This window comes from Hoplias malabaricus, chromosome 17 (assembly GCF_029633855.1).
Source record: "Hoplias malabaricus isolate fHopMal1 chromosome 17, fHopMal1.hap1, whole genome shotgun sequence".
NCBI classification, from domain to species: domain Eukaryota; kingdom Metazoa; phylum Chordata; class Actinopteri; order Characiformes; family Erythrinidae; genus Hoplias; species Hoplias malabaricus.
In genome coordinates, this window is record NC_089816.1 from 3,196,785 (window position 1) to 3,215,864 (window position 19,080).

At 41.3% G+C, this 19,080-nt stretch overlaps 1 protein-coding gene across 1 annotated transcript in view; it reads left to right on the forward strand.

Moving 5' to 3' along the window:
• ablim3 (actin binding LIM protein family, member 3) overlaps nucleotides 1-19,080 on the forward strand; it is a 106,856-nt gene that overhangs the window by 4,963 nt on the left and 82,813 nt on the right. The window contains exon 2 of the mRNA XM_066649198.1: nucleotides 7,942-8,079. Within this exon, the coding sequence (XP_066505295.1) occupies nucleotides 7,942-8,079 (138 nt within the window). The remainder of the gene's footprint in view (nucleotides 1-7,941; nucleotides 8,080-19,080) is intronic.

A 19,080-nucleotide genomic window follows, 5' to 3' on the forward strand; every position in this document is an offset into this window, starting at 1 on the left:
AGATAAGAGTTTCCAGACTATGAATGAATGATTGCTGGGTGGCGGCATGGTTGTGCAACAGTGTAATTGTTACACAACTCCAAGATCTTGGGGTGGTCGGTTTAACCCCTGCCTTGGGTCATTGTCTGTGGGGACTGTCTGGTGTGTTCTCCCCATGTCTGCATAGGTTTCCACTGGGAGCTCTAGTTTCCTCCCAGAGTTCACAGGTGGATTGGCTATTCAAAAGTGTCCATAAGTGTGAGTGAATGTGGGAGTAGCTGATGCCCTGTGATAGACCAGTACCCCGTCCAGGGTGGGTTCCTGCTGGACGCACCACGACCCTGAACAGATGGAGCGATTTAGATGAACTCATCTATTACCCATTCACACTTTCCACTGACATCTAGTTGGATTTCATGGCTAAACTAATTGGAATTGCGGCTTTGACCTTCACAATCAATGATGCTTGCAATTAATGAATTTCATTTAGTTGTAGGTCCACTTCATCACTGAAAGTTTCTGCTCAATGCCATCCCTAATTATGAGACATTTCCTAGGATGTTCTTGTTTGGTTTGGTTTGGTGTAAAATGCAACATTACTACACTGAACAATCACTGCTTGCTTTATATCTACAGTCATTTTCCATTTTACCAGCTCTACTGACCATACAGGAGCACTTTTTTATTTCTACAATTACAGCCTGGCATCCACAGGACCACCACAGAGCAGCTATGATTTGGTGGTGAATCATTCTCAGCGCTGCAATGACATTGACGTGATGTTCGGTGTTAGTGTGTGTTGCACTGCTATGGGTGGATCAGACACAGCAGTGCTAATTGAGTTTTAAAACGCCTTGTCCACTCACTGTCCACTCTGCTAGACATACCTATTTCATTGGTTCACCCTGTAGATGTAAATTCAGAGACAGTAGCTCATTGCATCTTTACATCTACAAGTTGCTGCACAGTTTGTGTTGGTCATCCTCTAATCCTGTATCAGTGGACACAGAACGCTGTTTTTGGGATATTTTTGGTTGGTGGACCAGGTTGTCCAGCAGTGACACTGAGAGCTTTAAAAACTCCAGCAACCCTGCTGTGTCTGATCCACGTCACCACGTCAGTGTCAGTGCAGCGCTGAAAAAGTCCCACCACCCAAATCATACCTGCTCTCATGTGGTTCTGTGGGGGTCCTGACTATTTAAGAGCAGGGAATAAGAAAGTATGCAGAGAAACAGGTGGACTACAGTCTGTAATTGTAGAACTACAATGTGCTTCTGTATGTTCAGTGGAGCTGGTAAAATGTACAAGAAATGTAGATACAAGTTAAGTGTTTCATTCAGTGTAAATTACAATGCAGTGTTAATATATTGGGCTAGCAATCAAATCTAAACCTGATCTGTTGAGTCAGTGTGAGGAAACACACTAAGGCTCTGTAAACAGTGGCATCTGGAGAACTATCTCAGCCCAGAGAGAACTTGGTGCTCGTACATCTTCATGCCGCCCAAAGCTGTGATTTAGCATTGCTCAGAACAAAAGAAGGAGAGAGAAGCATGCTGCCACACTAACACCTGTCAACATGCTGTTCTTCTGCAGATTTTATCTTAAGATCTATTGCCTCATCTCTAGAGTGTAGCTGCTCCAAGGCTTGCATTATGAAATTACTTTAATTTCCCCCAGAAATAATATGAATCCCCTCCTCCAGTATACACAGTGTGTACAGTTTCTTTGTCCTAGCTTGGGTGGGCAGAGGAAATGCCACCTGATGACGAATCTGTTTCTGCTAGTATAAAATACTCAACTTAAAGAAAATTAGCTAAAACAACAGACTGTTGATTTTTTTTTCTATTACTTTAACTTACAGCACTCCCCATGGGAATTTTAATTTAAAGTAGCAGATGTTGAGTTTCAGTTTAATAATAGAACCCAAAATAACCCATTTGTACTGCACAGCATTTTCTACTCATAAAAATGCCAGACAGCATTTTCCTCTGTGTATTTTTGGCTCCTTAATAGGCAGCATTGTTTATTTCTCTGATTGTCTAGCACTGCTTTTTATATTAAAAGGACAGTGCCTCTTGTTAGGCACAACAAGAGGTAATAAGTCGAAATGGTCAGTTTTGGTCTCTTATAACAGCACTGAGTCTTCCAAGTCAGTGAACAAGGCTTGGGTCTATTTTCCTGATAATAAAACTCCTACTGAAGCTTTATAATGATTCTAGTTTCCTTGGGAATATACAGTTCCTCTATGGAGTTCCCATGGGAATAGACAGCAGCTCATATAGACAAAGACTAATTTGCACTTACAGTATAGGTACAGCAGAGGTAGAGCACTTGTCTAATCCTAGTTTAATAACACAGACTCCATATGGCACTCAACTGTATTTATGACCGTGGTGTCCTATGAGCCAATCATAGGCTTTGGACAAAAAAGCCTAGTGTGGAGATGGTGGAAGCTTGATATTCTCAAGTACGCACATCCTCCTGGTTGAGTGAATGAGTAGCACAGAGCCATATACATCAATAGATTCTCAATTAATCCTCCCGTCAAACCTCTGTCTTAGACCTCATCAGCTGAAACATCATGCCATTTATAAAGTTCAGTGTTGGCTGAAGGCTGGTTCGAGTCCTTGAGGCCTAACAGGTCACAACTCATTTGATATGACCTTGGGTTTCAAACACGGGTCAATTTGACTCCTGTCACTGGAGCAACGTGGCACTGATGTAAGAACAGCCATAAATCACCTGTGGGTGGATTCTCTATTGTAAGGCTGAAACATTCAACATTTTTATATCAAAACCATAATTTGAAAGTCTATTTTTGCCGGCCCGCCATTAGCCACATAGCCATTGTCACAGACCCTTGTCATTGGAAGGTCTGGAAAAGGAATGGTGCTTCATATCAATGTCTTTGTTTACATGTGGTTTTATTATGTGATTGTGTTGTAAGTTTTGTTCATTTTATAAAACACCGCCATCAGTGTTTTTCTTGTTCATTTTATTTAAAAATAAATACTAGATGACCTACCACCAAAGAACAAAGAAGACCAAGATCATTTTGTTGATTTTAAGAATAACAAATACTTATTTATTCAATGTAACAGGTTAATCATGTGAAGTTTAAGGAGGCTGTGCACAGCTCAGTGTCTCCCCTCCACTTCCCTTTATGATATTTCAGGCAAAGACACACACTCACATGAAATAAGACAAATTCAGCAGTCCCCCTCTCTCTGTGAGATATAATACGTGTGTAAAAGTTGCTGAGTTCTGAGCCGTCCTGCTGAGCTTGTGAACTAACCATCGCTGAGCCGAGGCTATGGCCAACGTGCATGGTGTCGTGCCAAACACAGCCCCAGAAACACACACAAACAGAGCGTGTTCCTGTCTTAGTTTACTAATCAGACACGGTTGGTCGGTGGAAACACGCCAAATGGTTCCAAATTCACAAACTAGAATCTGAAATATGGCTGGACTAACAGTTCCTACTCATGCATGCACGTTTCAACTTTAGGAGTCCGTCAGTCAGTCAGTAAGCGAAAATGCCCTGTAGGCGGTCCAATAAAAAGGAATATGTTAGTCCTCGAGAAAAAATAAAAGGCCTCTTTATATAGTAAATAGTGTGGATCCTGAAGCAGTTTTCCCAGCAATAGGTGTCTGCACAGTTTGCTGATTGCTCTAAAGCTGTCCTTTAGTCAGTTAGAAAAGTTGTGACACTTCCTAACACTGCAATAATGACTAACAACTGAAATGTATTAGATTTCCTGAACATTAATTTAACTCATAAAAGTAGAATGAAAGTATTTTCAATGTTTTCACTGACAAACTCTAATTGTATTTTGACATAGCGTCTTTTCAGGAAAATGTCTGTTTCAGCAGAACAATGCCATACCTCATTCTGCACGAGTTACAACAGTGTGGCATCTTAGTAATAAAGTGCATGTGCTTGAATAGTCTGTCTCCAGATCTGTCTCCTATTGAATTACAAAAATTTGTTGTAAAAAACGTATAAATATCTCTCTGGCCCAGCTTTGAGTGTTTTGCAGGCATCAATTTATACATTTATTTATATTAAACTAATAGAATTTGTCATTAAAAGGCACTGGCAAGTAAAATCATAATCCAAAAAAGCAGCATTTTGCCCCAACAAAAAACTAAATGAGTTGAATCAGGTGTGGCTACATTCCAGTGCTCTGGGATAGAAATTGATGACCTCTGCCCTGACCCTGTAACGGCTCTACCTTTATCTATTAGTATCTGTCTATATTTGCTTGCTGACAATTGCATTCAAGGTTAATTGCTTTTTTGTCCACTTAGTTCATTCTCACTGCCAGCACTCAGTGAACTACTGTGAAATTTATAACAGCACTTTTAAAAATAATTAAATTGGGGACTAAGGGATTCCATTTTAGCTAGTTTTTATTTGAGTTATCAGCAGAGTGGTGGACTCTGTTCAGCCCCTCTTGTTTACACCTATCTCTCTTGTCACTGCCCATGAACCCGTCCTGTCATCTCTACTTTCCCACAATCCTCTGTGACTCTAATCCCTTTGGAGGCTTCTGAGCCCAGGGCAGAAATAGCTGCAGCCCCTAAGGCCCAGTGGTTATCACCTTACACCTTGGGCCGGATGTCACTTAGCTCTGTGCTAAATATTACTCTTCATAACCAAAGTCAAAAGCAAACTTTTCTATACCATGATCTGACTTTCGGAGTTATAGAATAAGAACAAATGTTTGTGGACACCTGCTCAAACAGCATGTCTTATTAAATGAAAGTGGTTAATAGAAGGTTTGTCCACCATTTTCCTGCAGTAACAGATTCTACTCTTTAAAGTAGAATCTTTAAAGTAGGCAGTGAAACTCTTCTGTGATTTACTGCCATTAAGCCACATAAACATATGATACATTGTAGATCACAGACTCCAAATAATTGCAAAAATACCCCATTAGCTGATGCTTGGCATTGGGCAGAATGGCTTTTTCCCCATGACAATTTTTATAAACTGTCCACATAATAGTTTTCTTAAAGTTTGTACATTTGTTTAGTGTAAGGTAAGTGCTTGATGCAGTAACATCAATTATTCATTAGTTTTAATGTTATTTTTTGTGCCAACAAGAAGCTCAACTCAATGTCTGTGCATGACAGGTAGATTGAATAGGACGTTTTCCTATTCAAACCATATGCAAATATCTCTTCTTGCTATGTATTACACAGAAGCTTTCACCCGTTTGTTAATGAAAGGCCTCTACTTTGAAGGAAATTCATTTAAGTGCCATGATGGGATTAAAGGCTTTTTAAAGGCTTTCTCTCTCTCTCTCTCTCTCTCTCTCTCTCTCTCTCTCTCTCTCTCTCTCTCTCTCTCCCTCTCTCTCTCTCCCTCTTCCTTTCACCACCCCCCTCTCTCTCGCTTGCTCATATAGAGATGTATTGAGTGTGAGGTGTGATAGTGCAGGTGTGAGGGAAGAGTGACTGAGTGTACCCTCCTGTGCACTGTGTCAGCTCAGTGTGTTATCAGGGATTACACAACCTCTCAGCCAGAGCCTCTGAATACATACATCCTACACACACACACACACACACACACATTCTGAAAACTCACAATCCACATTAAAAGATGAGTGATGGCTGTGTTTTTTAAAGCCTGGTACTGTCTGCTAAAACCCTTCATTTAAGGAGGAATGTTGCATATGCTTTATACAAACTCAATTTCCCAAAAAGTTGGGACATTTTCTAAGTATTAACTTTAATGTAATTTCAGTTTCATTTGGAATTCAGTAATTACAAGATTCTGTGGTTTGTTATTCTCTTGAAGCTTGTTTGTACTGAACAACTTAATTGTATTTTGGACTAACAGAAACACTCCAAAATTACGTTGAATAAAATCTTTTTACATTGACTTCCAGTGAAAATTAAGAAGGTTTTTTTTTTCCTTCTCCTGTAAAGTTATTTTTTGGAGATTCATGTGTTGAACAATGACACTATGTCTGAATATGTAAATACATATGAAGCAGTGCTTGACTTTTTGGGTTGTCTTTCTGTTGTATATTTTGCATATGCTCTGTTTGTACATTACTGAGGCCGAGTGCCCCACACACTTTGCAGAAAACAATGTTGGTGGGTGTCTGTTTCAAATCCAAAGAAGTTACTGCATACAATGTTGCTAGTGTGAACATGAGCCTCTGTGGGAGAAAAACTGTATTAATGGGTCATTGTTCTGTGACTTTGAAAGAATGAGAAAACAGTGGAACTCTGTTTTTTTTTCAGTCGGCTGACAGCTTTTTAGATTATTTTTTAAGAACAAGACCATGTTTGTTTCAGTAATGGCTCTGATGGAGGTTCTTATGGATGAGATGGTGCTCTTTAGATCTAAGACTGCAGTGTAAGGGTCTAAATGATTGCCAACCTGTTATGATCATAACTTGTCAAGGAGCATTTGGTTTAGCAGTTTTTAAAATACAGAATTTGTGGTCGAAATCCAGAAGTGTTGAGTGCTTCTAAGATCATTTGTACGTTTAATTCAGAATACCAACAAATAACAAATAAATCTAGTTTCTAGATAAATGTATTGTTGTCTGGTTTAATAGTTGACACAAAGCTTCTATAGTCTCCAAAGGAAAGCATTGGCAAAAAATAAATAAACCGTAATACTACTAATAAGAGCCCCCTCCAGGGTGTATTCCCACTTTGCGCCCAATGATTCCAGGTAGGCTCTGGACCCACCGCAACCCTGAATTGGATAAGGGTTACAGATAATGAATAAATGAATAATAATAAGACGCTTTTGTGTGGGCTAGAGGGTCATAAAGCCCTTCAGCACTGGAAGTGGTGGAACAGTGGGAAGTCTATGAAATGATGAAATGCAATCCAATAATTTTGGGAAGATTTCTACTCTCTTTTAGAAGAAATATTTCATGAGCAAGTGTCAAAAATGCTGTCATTTTCACTGTATTGTGGTAAAAATATATATATATATATAATTTTTTTATCCCAGCTCTAATGATGCTTTTGCCAATTGTGATAAAGAAAATAGAACCAAACAAATATGCAGGAGGGTATGACGGATCAGTTGCAAGATTATTTTGATCACATCTGTATCCTTCTCTTAACTTGATGGTTAATTATTTTTCTCACATTCAAATTACACTAATCTCAGTGTGACACCGTTTCCACCATGCTCAGATTATTTATTTACCCCCCCTCCCCTGACTTTTGGAGCTGTGAGAACTACGATTCAGTGAGCCTTTTAATTGATGTGGTGGTTTTGTTTTGTTGCCAGCATTGTGGCCATAACAATGCAGCTCCAAATGAAAGTGTAAGGCTCCTAGAAGTCTGCAAAAGCGCCATGGAGAATTAATGTTGGATGCAAAATGCACCTTAAAACCTGTGGGAAAACTCGTGGGAGTCTGTTTTGGAGTTTGGACTGGAACATAGAGTTTGGGTGGGGAATTTCAGTATATTTAATTAAATACTAGGCCTGTTTAGCCCCAGTGTTGGTAGCATGATAGGGAAATTTACCCTGGACCCTGGCCTGGATAATTGTTTGCACTGCATATCCATGCCCTTCTACAATATTTCCCACTTACACCAATCCATTTAAAATAAAGCCAGGGGAAGGGGGGTTGTCTCGTTTTAAGGCGGTTTCTCAGTAATTGATTCACTTGCTGGCAGAATGTTTGAGTGCCTCTGATGCATTTTTAATAGGATAGAGATCAGTAAGGAACCCTCAGCCATCAATAAGAGTCAGCAGAGATGGAGAGAAGAGCAGAGAGAGAAGGAGAGAGAGCTTTAGACAATGGGAAAAGGAGAGGGTTTAGACTGCATGCTCTTGCCTCAGGCTCCATGTGTCTCCATGTGTTGCCATAAGATGACATCGACTCAAGCAGCTCCTTTTATAACCTAGTCACTGTGCTTATTTACCCTTAATTACTGTGTGATGTTCCTTAGAGCCGTCTTTCTTGTTCCCAGCAGTTCCTCATCAGCAAAGCTCTTACGGCAATGAGAGAAGCTCTGGACCAATCTACTGCTTCCGATGCAGAGAGGTGTGTAAAGGGGAAGTTGTACGAGTGCAGAGCATTCATTTCCATGTCAAGTGCTTCACTTGCCAAGGTAAGGTCTTGTCATCCATCTTTAACTTTAACACTTGGTCTGTTCTCTTGCTGCCTTAAAGTTGTGTTGTCAATACTGTATTTACAAGATGAGTGCATATACACCTCACCACAAAGCCATAATTACAACTGGGAGAGGCCCTTACTCTCATTCATGTGCAATTCTGGATGGTTTATACACAATGATATAGTGCACATCTACTCTTTATTTTGTTGTAGTATCACAAATTAAATTAATCATATTTGTCCATTAATACTTTTAATCTAATAATCATTTGAGAAATTTGTATACGCACATACATCCACATTAATGCATATACTCATTTACATTGTGAATGCACATAATATGTGGATATGCTGTATATGTTGTATAATGTATTAAAATTACAATTATTTTTAAGTGCTTATTTTCAAGACATAAGTTTAGGTCTAGGCCAGGACTAGTAAAACATTTTAGTAAAACATTTTCCAGTGATGGGAGCATACACTGAACGATCACTAGGTTACGACTTGTATCTGCATTCATTGTCCATTTATCAGCTCCACTGACCATACAGGAGCATTTTATTCTACAACTACAGACTGTAGTCCACCTGTTTCTCTGTATATTTTCTTATCCCCATGGAGCTCCAGCTGCACTGCTGTGTCTGATCAACTCGTACCAGCGCAACACACACTAACACATCACCGCTATGCCAGTGTCACTGCAGCGCTAAGAATGATCCACCACCCAAATCATACCTGCTCTGTCGGGGTCCTCTGGGGTAAGAGCAACTACAAAGTGCTCCTGTATGGTCAGTGGAGCTGATAAAATGGACAGTGAGTGTAGATATCAGGTAGGTGTTTCTAATTCAGTGATCTTTCAATATATTAGATGAGGAAATACATTTTAAAGGGTTTATCGTACATTTGTATATGTATATAATTTGAAATGTAAACATTCTCCTTCTCCTTTTTTTATTTTATGGTAATAGTTTTGGAGAATTAAATATGTGTTAATTCATTCATTCATTATCTGTAACTGCTTAACCAGTTCAGGGTCACGGTGGGTCCAGAGCTTACATGGAATCAAAGACAGTCACCCAGAGGAAACCCACGCAGACACAGGGAGAACACACCACACTCCTCACAGACAGTCACCCGGAGGAAACCCACGCAGACACAGGGAGAACACACCACACTCCTCACAGACAGTCACCCGGAGGAAACCCACGCAGACACAGAGAGAACACACCACACTCCTCACAGACAGTCACCCGGAGGAAACACACCCAGACACAGAGAGAACACACCAAACTCCTCACAGACAGTCACCCGGAGGAAACACACCCAAACACAGAGAGAACACACCAAACTCCTCACAGACAGTCACCCGGAGGAAACACACCCAGACACAGAGAGAACACACCAAACTCCTCAAAGACAGTCACCTGGAGGAAACCCATGCAGACACAGAGAGAACACACCACACTTCTCAAAGACAGTAACCTGGAGGAAACCCACGCAGACACAGGGAGAACACACCACACTCCTCACAGACAGTCACCCGGAGGAAACCCACGCAGACACAGGGAGAACACACCACACTCCTCACAGACAATCACCTGGAGGAAACCCACGCAGACACAGGGAGAACACACCACACTCCTCACAGACAGTCACCCGGAGGAAACCCACGCAGACACAGGGAGAACACACCACACTCCTCACAGACAGTCACCCGGAGGAAACCCACGCAGACACAGGGAGAACACACCACACTCCTCACAGACAGTCACCCGGAGGAAACACACCCAGACACAGAGAGAACACACCAAACTCCTCAAAGACAGTCACCTGGAGGAAACCCATGCAGACACAGAGAGAACACACCACACTTCTCAAAGACAGTAACCTGGAGGAAACCCACGCAGACACAGGGAGAACACAGCACACTCCTCACAGACAGTCACCCGGAGCGGGACTCAAACCCACACCCACCAGGTACCTGGAGCTGTGTGACTGCCTACGATACCCCTCTAAATATGCATTAAAATTGTTATTTTATAAAAATGACATTCATGACCTCTAACATGAGAATCCCAAATTTTCATTTTTAAAATCAAAACTCAGAAATATTTTTTGATACATATATTATCCCCAAGAATAAAGCCAATAGCTACACATGTTTTTGCAATGCTTTTTTTGATGGAAAAAATGCAGTGACAAATCCGGTGACTTAATCTTCTAGTTATTTTGTATTGAATATAATGAAAATGGTCATTTTTAATGCTACTCAACAGTTACAATAAAATGTCAATAGCAAAAGAATGTTTGAAATTTCAATTACAATTATATACTTTAAAAAAGAACGTATATGTACATGTAATATATAATGGCTATGGTAAATGTTATGGCATATGTTTGAGAGATTGGCCCATATTATTTTGCTTAAATACTACAGAAGCTTATATTGTGTATGGTCTTTTGGCTTCTGTTGAAGAAGGGAAATGGGTTTGTTGGCAGATTGTAATATTCAGTGTTACTCTGGTGGCTGCTCGTAATTTAGGTAACGGGGCTGGCCAGGCTGCTTGGACCACAATAAGGAAATGCTGTATTTTCACTATAATAACGGTTTACTTTAGGTGAGAAGCAGAGTGGATAAACTGGATGTTAGAATGGCTGTCTGGGCTCTTGTGCTCCTGGGACTCAGCAGTGTTTGTTTGTGTCTGACTCCCTGGTCGTCTGAAGCAGTGGCTTGTTGTATAATAACATCGTCTGGTCTTGCATCATCCAAACAGCTGGGAGACGATCCCTTGTCTCAGCATATGCTTGACTTTCTTGTTTTTGCAGCAACAATATTTTAAACGTACTATATTGGAATTTGTTTTAGACACATACTCATCTAATGTTTCACTACATGAAAGGTATTATTTTACCCATTTAATCCCAGATTTTTTCCAGACACAATTATCCAATTTATTATTAACCCTTTGAAAAAAAATCTCTCTGTATTATTTTACATTTTTCCAGGAAAAATGTATGAAAATGTTTGTTTTTTGATTAGCCACAATTGTGATCTGTGGGATGATATGGTGCATATGCATTTAACAAATGTATGCTATGCAGTCACATACATTCTTGTATGTCCTAGCCTTGTTCATAGCACATTTAACACTTTGTCATTAGCAGACCCCAGTATTTCCACAAGAATGCTCTACTATATTCTAGTGTGACTATTTAACACAGGGCGGCACGGTGGCGCAGCAGGTAGTGTCGCAGTCACACAGCTCCAGGGACCTGGAGGTTGTGGGTTCGATTCCCGCTCCGGGTGACTGTCTGTGAGGAGTTGGTGTGTTCTCCCCGTGTCCGCGTGGGTTTCCTCCGGGTGCTCCGGTTTCCTCCCACAGTCCAAAAACACACGTTGCAGGTGGATTGGCGACTCAAAAAGTGTCCGTAGGTGTGAGTGAATGTGTGTGTGTCTGTGTTGCCCTGTGAAGGACTGGCGTCCCCTCCAGGGTGTATTCCCGCCTTGCGCCCGATGATTCCAGGTAGGCTCTGGACCCCCCGCGACCCTAAATTGGATAAGCGGTTACAGATAATGGATGGATGGATGGACTATTTAACACATTGAAAAACCCTTATGAGTACTGAAAGCATCAGACATCAACATTGTTTCCATTGTACAACATGTATTGAAACGTCCAATTATCCATCCATCCATTATCTGTAACCCTTATCCAGTTCAGGGTCGCCGGTGGGTCCAGAGTCTACCCGGAATCACTGGGCGCAAGGCAGGAATACATCCTGGAGGGGGCGCCAGTCCTTCACAGGGTGACACACACTCACACACTCACACCTACGGACACTTATGAGTCACCAGTCCACCTACCAATGTGTGTTTTTGGACCGTTGGAGAAAACCATAGACGTAAGTTCAGAATATGCATTTAACTGCCTGGCTGATGAATGACCTGTCTCCTGCTCTTACTCCAGGTCTGATCCATCGCTATCACAATCACTGAGGACAGCATCTTACTCATTTTGAGAGATAACTGCAATTTTGCATGGCCTTGTTTTGATGCACTTTAATGTGTATGCACTGGTTTATGTTGCACTAGATTGTACTAGTTGCACTTTAATGTTGTGTATTGTTTTGTGTTCTATGTCCTTTGCACTTTAATGCGTGTGCACTGTTTCATGTTGCACTAGCTTTACACTAGTCGCACTTTAATGTTGTGTATTGTCTTATGTAGCACCTTGGTCCTGGAGGAACGCTATTTCGTTTCACTGTGTACTGTAAACACTATATACTGCTGAAATGACAATAAACTTCTTGAACTTGAACTTGAACTTGAATGGTCACTTGAATCCAACATGTGTAGAAGCTAAAAGAAAAAACATTGTAGAAAGTTTGGTAGAAGAAGAGCTATATATGTGTATAAGTGGATATTTAGATGCATTGTGTTATCCCACCACTGGATATTATTGTTGCCATCAACACGTTTACTAACAAAATTGAGTAAATGAAAATGCATATATCCACACTAGACACTTTAAAGATTTTATGCTTCAAAAGCAATGGTTATCTCTTTACTTTAACATGCTTTAATAACGTTTTCTTTGAGAGCTTTGGTGCAGTCAGGACATAAACCGTTCTGGTCATGTGACAGTTTACTCTAAACATGTGACACTGTACATATTTCCCTGAGACACTTTCTTGTTTATATACTTGCTGGAAATGCATTGATATATTTTTCAGGAACATATTTAGAGCTGCAATAATAATAATAATAATAATAATAATAAAACCATTGTAACCAATGGGATTAACTGCCTCATACTTATTTAGGAAGGCTTTAAAATAACTAAGGCTGAATGATTAGTTCTTGATTATAAACACTCCAACCACTCCCAAACACATTGGCCTGCCCACCATCACTCTAGAGAGCACATATCCCACTTCTGGGGTGTTTTAAAAAACTTCTTGGTAATGTTGACTTCAAGTTCATGTGGGTTGCTCCAGTGCAGTCCTGCAGAGGTCATACAAGCTGTGGGTGCCAATGAACACTTGTGTCGTTACCTAGAATAGACTCATTAGAAGGAATGTCAGAAACATTTTGGCCATATTTTCTACAGTAACACGGTGTTTTATGTAACTTGCTGTACCTTCCTGTTCTGTATTTGTCTCCAAACTGCTTTTTCCACATGGTGGAATTTAAGGGGTTGCTGTGGAAACTGTGTGAAGGGGCACCCTACCCCTGGTTGGTGGTTATTCTCAGCAATGCTATCAAACTAGCAGCCAATGGGAGCCTTCCCTTTCAAAACCTAGTGCACAAGTAGGGGGTGGAGCAGAGGGAGAGAGAGAGCGAGAGAGAGAGAGAGAGAGAGAGAGAGATAGGGAGGGAGGTGGGGTGGTGTTATATACTTCCCTACTGTTATTACAGGAGGTGCAGATAAACGTGCTCAGCACTAACATACTCCCCACGAGTTTTTTCTTTCACAATCTCTCCCTGCCCCAATACTTTATCACTTGTAAACTCACCTCACAAATTACTGCAGAACTATTAATTACAGCATATGTCTGGTAGTATGTGGACATCCCTTCTTTTATGAGTGAATTCTAAAGTGCTGTTTAGAAAGTGCACATATTCCTGACACAGGTTGCTGACCTTTTGCTCGCACACTTTGCATAATGTCTATAGGAAAGCTTTGTCAGTAAAATGGAAAGTTCAAGAACAGCTGCACATGAGGCTAAAACCACGCATTTGTCAAGGTCAGAGTCTGATATTAGGCAAGAACAATAAACATGGTTTCATTGTATGTAACCGCTTATTCAGTTCAGGGTCGCAGTAGGTCCGGAGCCTACCCAGATTCACTGGGCTCCAGGCAGGAACACATCCGGGAGGGTGTGGCAGTCCTTCACAGTGCTACACACTCACACGTATGGACACTTTTGGGTTACCAATCCACCTACCAATGTGTGTTTTTGGACCGTGGGAGGAAACCCACACGGACACCGAGAAAACACCAAACTCCTCACAGACAGTCACCCTGAGCAGGACTTGGGTCCCTGGAGCTGTGTGATTGCGACTACCTGTTGTGCCATGGTGCTGTCTATATGGTTTATTAATATTTTAAAAAGACAAATACCAAATGCACAAAGGCAGAAGAAATATATATGTCACTGTCCAAAGAAATACATGCATCTCCCAATAGTAACGTTACAGGACAAGGAGAAAACCTTCTTAACTTTCAGTGTAAGTCAATGTAAAAAAAAAAGCTGCTGTGTTTAAATTCTGTATTAAACTAAAATGATATTTCAAAGAGAAAACAATATCTGCAAATTAAATCAGGAAAACAATACCACGATACAGAAATAGCAGTAGTGCAAGAAATAATTAAATATAAAAAAGGGGCTGAACATGACACTATTAAAGCCCTTACTGTAAGTTTTTTTGTCCTGTTATTGACTACTTTATATAGAGCAACAGGTGTTTATTCACTCTCTCAGTCAAATCTTGCTTTATTGACAGTGTAGATTTGGACTCTGTGCATTGGGTGACAGTGTAGACTGAAAGTATGAATGAAATATGTGCTGCAGTGTTGTGGAGCTCAGCTAATTGGACAGGAGTATCTCTCTGGGGCAGTGAGTTTTAAAAGGCATCCAGCTTCAGGCAAATTGTCCAGTCAAAGGTCAGCTAAGCCACAGTGTAAAACCAAGGCCAGATCAAACATGAGTAAAACTTGTGAAAAATCCTTGTGGGTGAAAATAGCCTATTAGTGGAAAATGACACTTAAACACAAGGAAACAATTACACGTCTGGTAACCACTAATTTAACTTTCACTGACCATGTTTTTTTACTGGGAGACAATAGAAAATGAAATGTTCAGTTGTGGTTTTTAATTGTAAAATAATTAATAAAATAAAACAAGAAACCGCTGCCCAGTCAACACAGTCTTTCTTGTTTCTTGCAGCTGAGCAAAAACCCAAAATGTAGCCATTTATCAAACTAGACACTTCCTATAAAACAAAATCATTTCAGAGACACTTCTTTTAGGTGATTTTTGCTTTTTGCCCATGAAGAAAATACTGAGGCAAAAGTCTGGTGTGACCACAGCTTAAATACAAATGCCTGTTTTATCTGGTCTCCCAAACTCACTGCACTTTCTGCTCTCACCTCAAGCTCATTTTTTGTTTGGGTTAGCGTCTTGTTTGGAATGAGCTGTATTTATTGATCTGAGATGATGAGTGGGAAACAGAGTGTACATTGTGATGAATTGAAAGTCAGATTGAAGTTGGTAATTCAATATGAAATCAATATCTCATCACAAAAGTATTTCACATGGCTTTTTTACGTTTTAAGTTGTTTTTTTTCACAACTTGAGACCGTTCAGGTGAATTTCCCTGTGTAGTTTTGAATCTAAGTATATTTTAGAGGAGAATTAACATTCCTATATTGAGGCATAGTGTAGATCTTTTTGTTTGGTTTTTCTCTGAAGGACGTACGGGGTTTCAGCCGTAATGACATTACGGAGCTCAGGTGATGATGGATGGTAAGTTATGGATCATAGTCACCACTCCAGCTGTATTGGTTGGAGCTCACTTGACCTTAAGAATGCAGTTCTACTGCTTCACAGCCCAGACCCCAGGGCATTTACACCCCTCTAGCATACACTTTGCACTGGGCAGAGGGATTGTACACTTTCCTGAGAAGATGTGTGCACATTTATATATCTATTTCAACTGTGGGTGCACATTAAATGGGACATATTATGAAATAAAATCTCTTGTTCAGTGCAATTGCACATTCATTCGGATATATTTAGTACCTACAACCCAAAAACAGAAGTAAGACAATCCAGACAGTTGTTTGTGGGCTATCCTTTAGAAAACTTGGGATACAACGAGCCATTCTGATTTTGCGTTAGTTCAGATGTCAAGTTCAGAGACTTTAGAGCTCTCCAGTCTCCTCATAACAGTAATAAGAGGCACATAAATATAAGAGTACAGGAGAGAAAAGGAGAACCAAGCAAACATTGCAAAAGATAAATAAATAAATAAATAAATAAATAAATAAATAAAATAAATTCTGCTCATGTGCTCTCGGGTTCAGGTGGACATAGCCTCATTCTCATTTAAAGGAACAGGTGCTGAAAGCGGGCGGCACGGTGGCGCAGCAGGTAGTGTCGCAGTCACACAGCTCCAGGGGCCTGGAGGTTGTGGGTTCGATTCCAGCTCCGGGTGACTGTCTGTGAGGAGTTGGTGTGTTCTCCCCGTGTCCGCGTGGGTTTCCTCCGGGTGCTCCGGTTTCCTCCCACAGTCCAAAAACACACGTTGCAGGTGGATTGGCGACTCGAAAGTGTCCGTAGGTGTGAGTGTGTGAGTGAATGTGTGTGTGTCTGTGTTGCCCTGTGAAGGACTGGCGTCCCCTCCAGGGTGTATTCCCGCCTTGCGCCCGATGATTCCAGGTAGGCTCTGGACCCCCCGCGACCCTAAATTGGATAAGCGGTTACAGATAATGGATGGATGAAGGTGCTGAAAGCAGTAGGCCTGGATAGGGCTGGTTAGACAGGGTAGAATGGTGCTGTATAGTTTGATCCTTGTGGTGTTTTGACAGAAGCATGCGCAGCCATTTTATTAAGACTCCAGTGAACCGTGCTAACTTGTGGAAATATGGGTATAAAATGTCCCCGTTAATGTAACTGAATTGACCTGATATTGACTTGGTAGTTACCTGGTAAATGTATGATCATTTGGACATAGAGCTTTTATGAGCTTGTGGTAGATTTTGTGAGTATTTATTAAATGCTGAAATGGCTACAGAGAGGTATGTGCTGATAGGGCCGAGACTATTAATCTAAAAAAAAAAAAAACGGATGTTGGTTTTTATAAGGAGTTGTTTCCTAAAGGCAGTTTTAACAAGCTACAGCCTCTGGGGCAGATGAAGGTGTTACAGAAAGATTTAAGGCCAGCTGTTTCCAAGGACACACTGATGACTAATGTATGTATGAGGGAGACTGACATACCTTTTCACATCTCACACACACACACACACACACACACACACTCACATTCTTGTTCACGCACACACATACATACTCTCTCCTCTTGCTCTCTCTCTTTCTCTCTTTCTCTCTTTCTCTCTCTCTCTCTCTCTGTGTGTGTGTGTGTGTGTGTGTGTGAGTCCCTCTCTTGGGCACACACCAATATGCTGCCACACAAATGCTCACACAGAGGGTCATCCATTGCCAGCTCGCCCCACGTAGACACTTTATGTACATCATTTACAAACACTGTACCCAGAAAAGTTAGCACTGAATTAAAAGCATACACATTTCTGTAGGGGAGATAATGGCATGGGCTCAAATACACTTCCCAGGACCATTGTCTGTGGAAACACATCATTGCTGCAGCAACAAATACACAGAGAAGTATCTACCTTCTCTGGAACTGTGTTATGTAAATCAAACTGTGAAATTCTTCTTGGAAATATTGGATTTCACATCCACAAGAGTAGAGGGACCACCCCGGTTGTAGGAAGCACACAGTTCAAAAGCTAGCATCTGTGATGGTATGCCGTTACATTAATGCACATATTATGGTGACGTACACATCTGGGAAAACGCTGTTAAGGCCTTGTTTATTTTAGTAAGACAAGTGCAATACAAATTCTGCATTGGATTACAACAGCAATGGCTCTTTAGTAAAAGAGTAGAGCTGCTAAAATAATCCAGACCTGTCACCTATTGAAAAGAATTGATGTATAATGAAACACAAAACCCTGTAATGGAGCTGAAATGCTATAACATGCAAGAATGGGAAACTTTCGATTCGTCCAGTGTTAAGTTTGTAGTGTTGTAATGTGGGGCGGCACGGTGGTGCAGCAGGTTAGTGTCGCAGTCGCACAGCTCCAGGGACCTGGAGGTTGTGGTTTCGAGTCCCGATCCGGGTGACTGTCTGTGAGGAGTGTGGTGTGTTCTCCCTGTGTCTGCGTGGCTTTCCTCCGGGTGACTGTCTGTGAGGAGTGTGGTGAGTTCTCCCTGTGTCTGCATGGGTTTCCTCCGGGTGACTGTCTGTGAGGAGTGTGGTGTGTTCTCCCTGTGTCTGCGTGGGTTTCCTCCGGGTGACTGTCTGTGAGGAGGTGAGGAGTGTGGTGTGTTCTCCCTGTGTCCACGTGGGTTTCCTCTGGGTGACTGTCTGTGAGGAGTGTGGTGTGTTCTCCCTGTGTCTGCGTGGGTTTCCTTCGGGTGACTGTCTGTGAGGAGTGTGGTGTGTTCTCCCTGTGTCTGCGTAGGTTTCCTCCGGGTGACTGTCTGTGAGGAGTGTGGTGTGTTCTCCCTGTGTCTGTGTGGGTTTCCTCCAGGTGAATGTCTGTGAGGAGTGTGGTGTGTTCTCCCTGTGTCTCCGTGGGTTTCCTCCGGGTGCTACAGTTTCCTCCCACAGTCCAAAATCACACGTTGGTAGGTGGATTGGAAACTCAAAAGTGTTCGAGTGAATGTGTGAGTTTGTGTGTTGCCCTGTGAAGGACTGGCGCCCCCTCCAGGGTGTATTCCCACCTTGCGCCCAATGATTCCAGGTAGGCTCTGGACCCACCGTGACCCTGAACTGTATAAGGGTTACAGATAATGAATGAATAAATGAATGTTGTAATGTTCAATTGCTGCCTATTCCACCTCTTTACAGTTTAACAAGATAATCCGTATTCACCTCTCCGTGGTTTTATTCTTGTGGCTGACTGAGAAAGAGTCTTACCTTATTGTGTATATCACCATACCTGAAGCCAAGTGTCAGCTAGATATCTGCCTTCAAACCACTGCAGCCAACCTCTATTCAGTTTGCAAAATGCAGACTCTGGAAGTCTCTATAACATTAAAACCACCCTTTATGAAAAACGCCCACAAATGTCCATATAATAGCACTCACAAAGACAGTAGAATATTAAAAAATGAACAAACAACCACACAGAAAGATGCACACAGCTACCATCAAGGCACTTGTTTAAAAGAAATGTAACTGGTT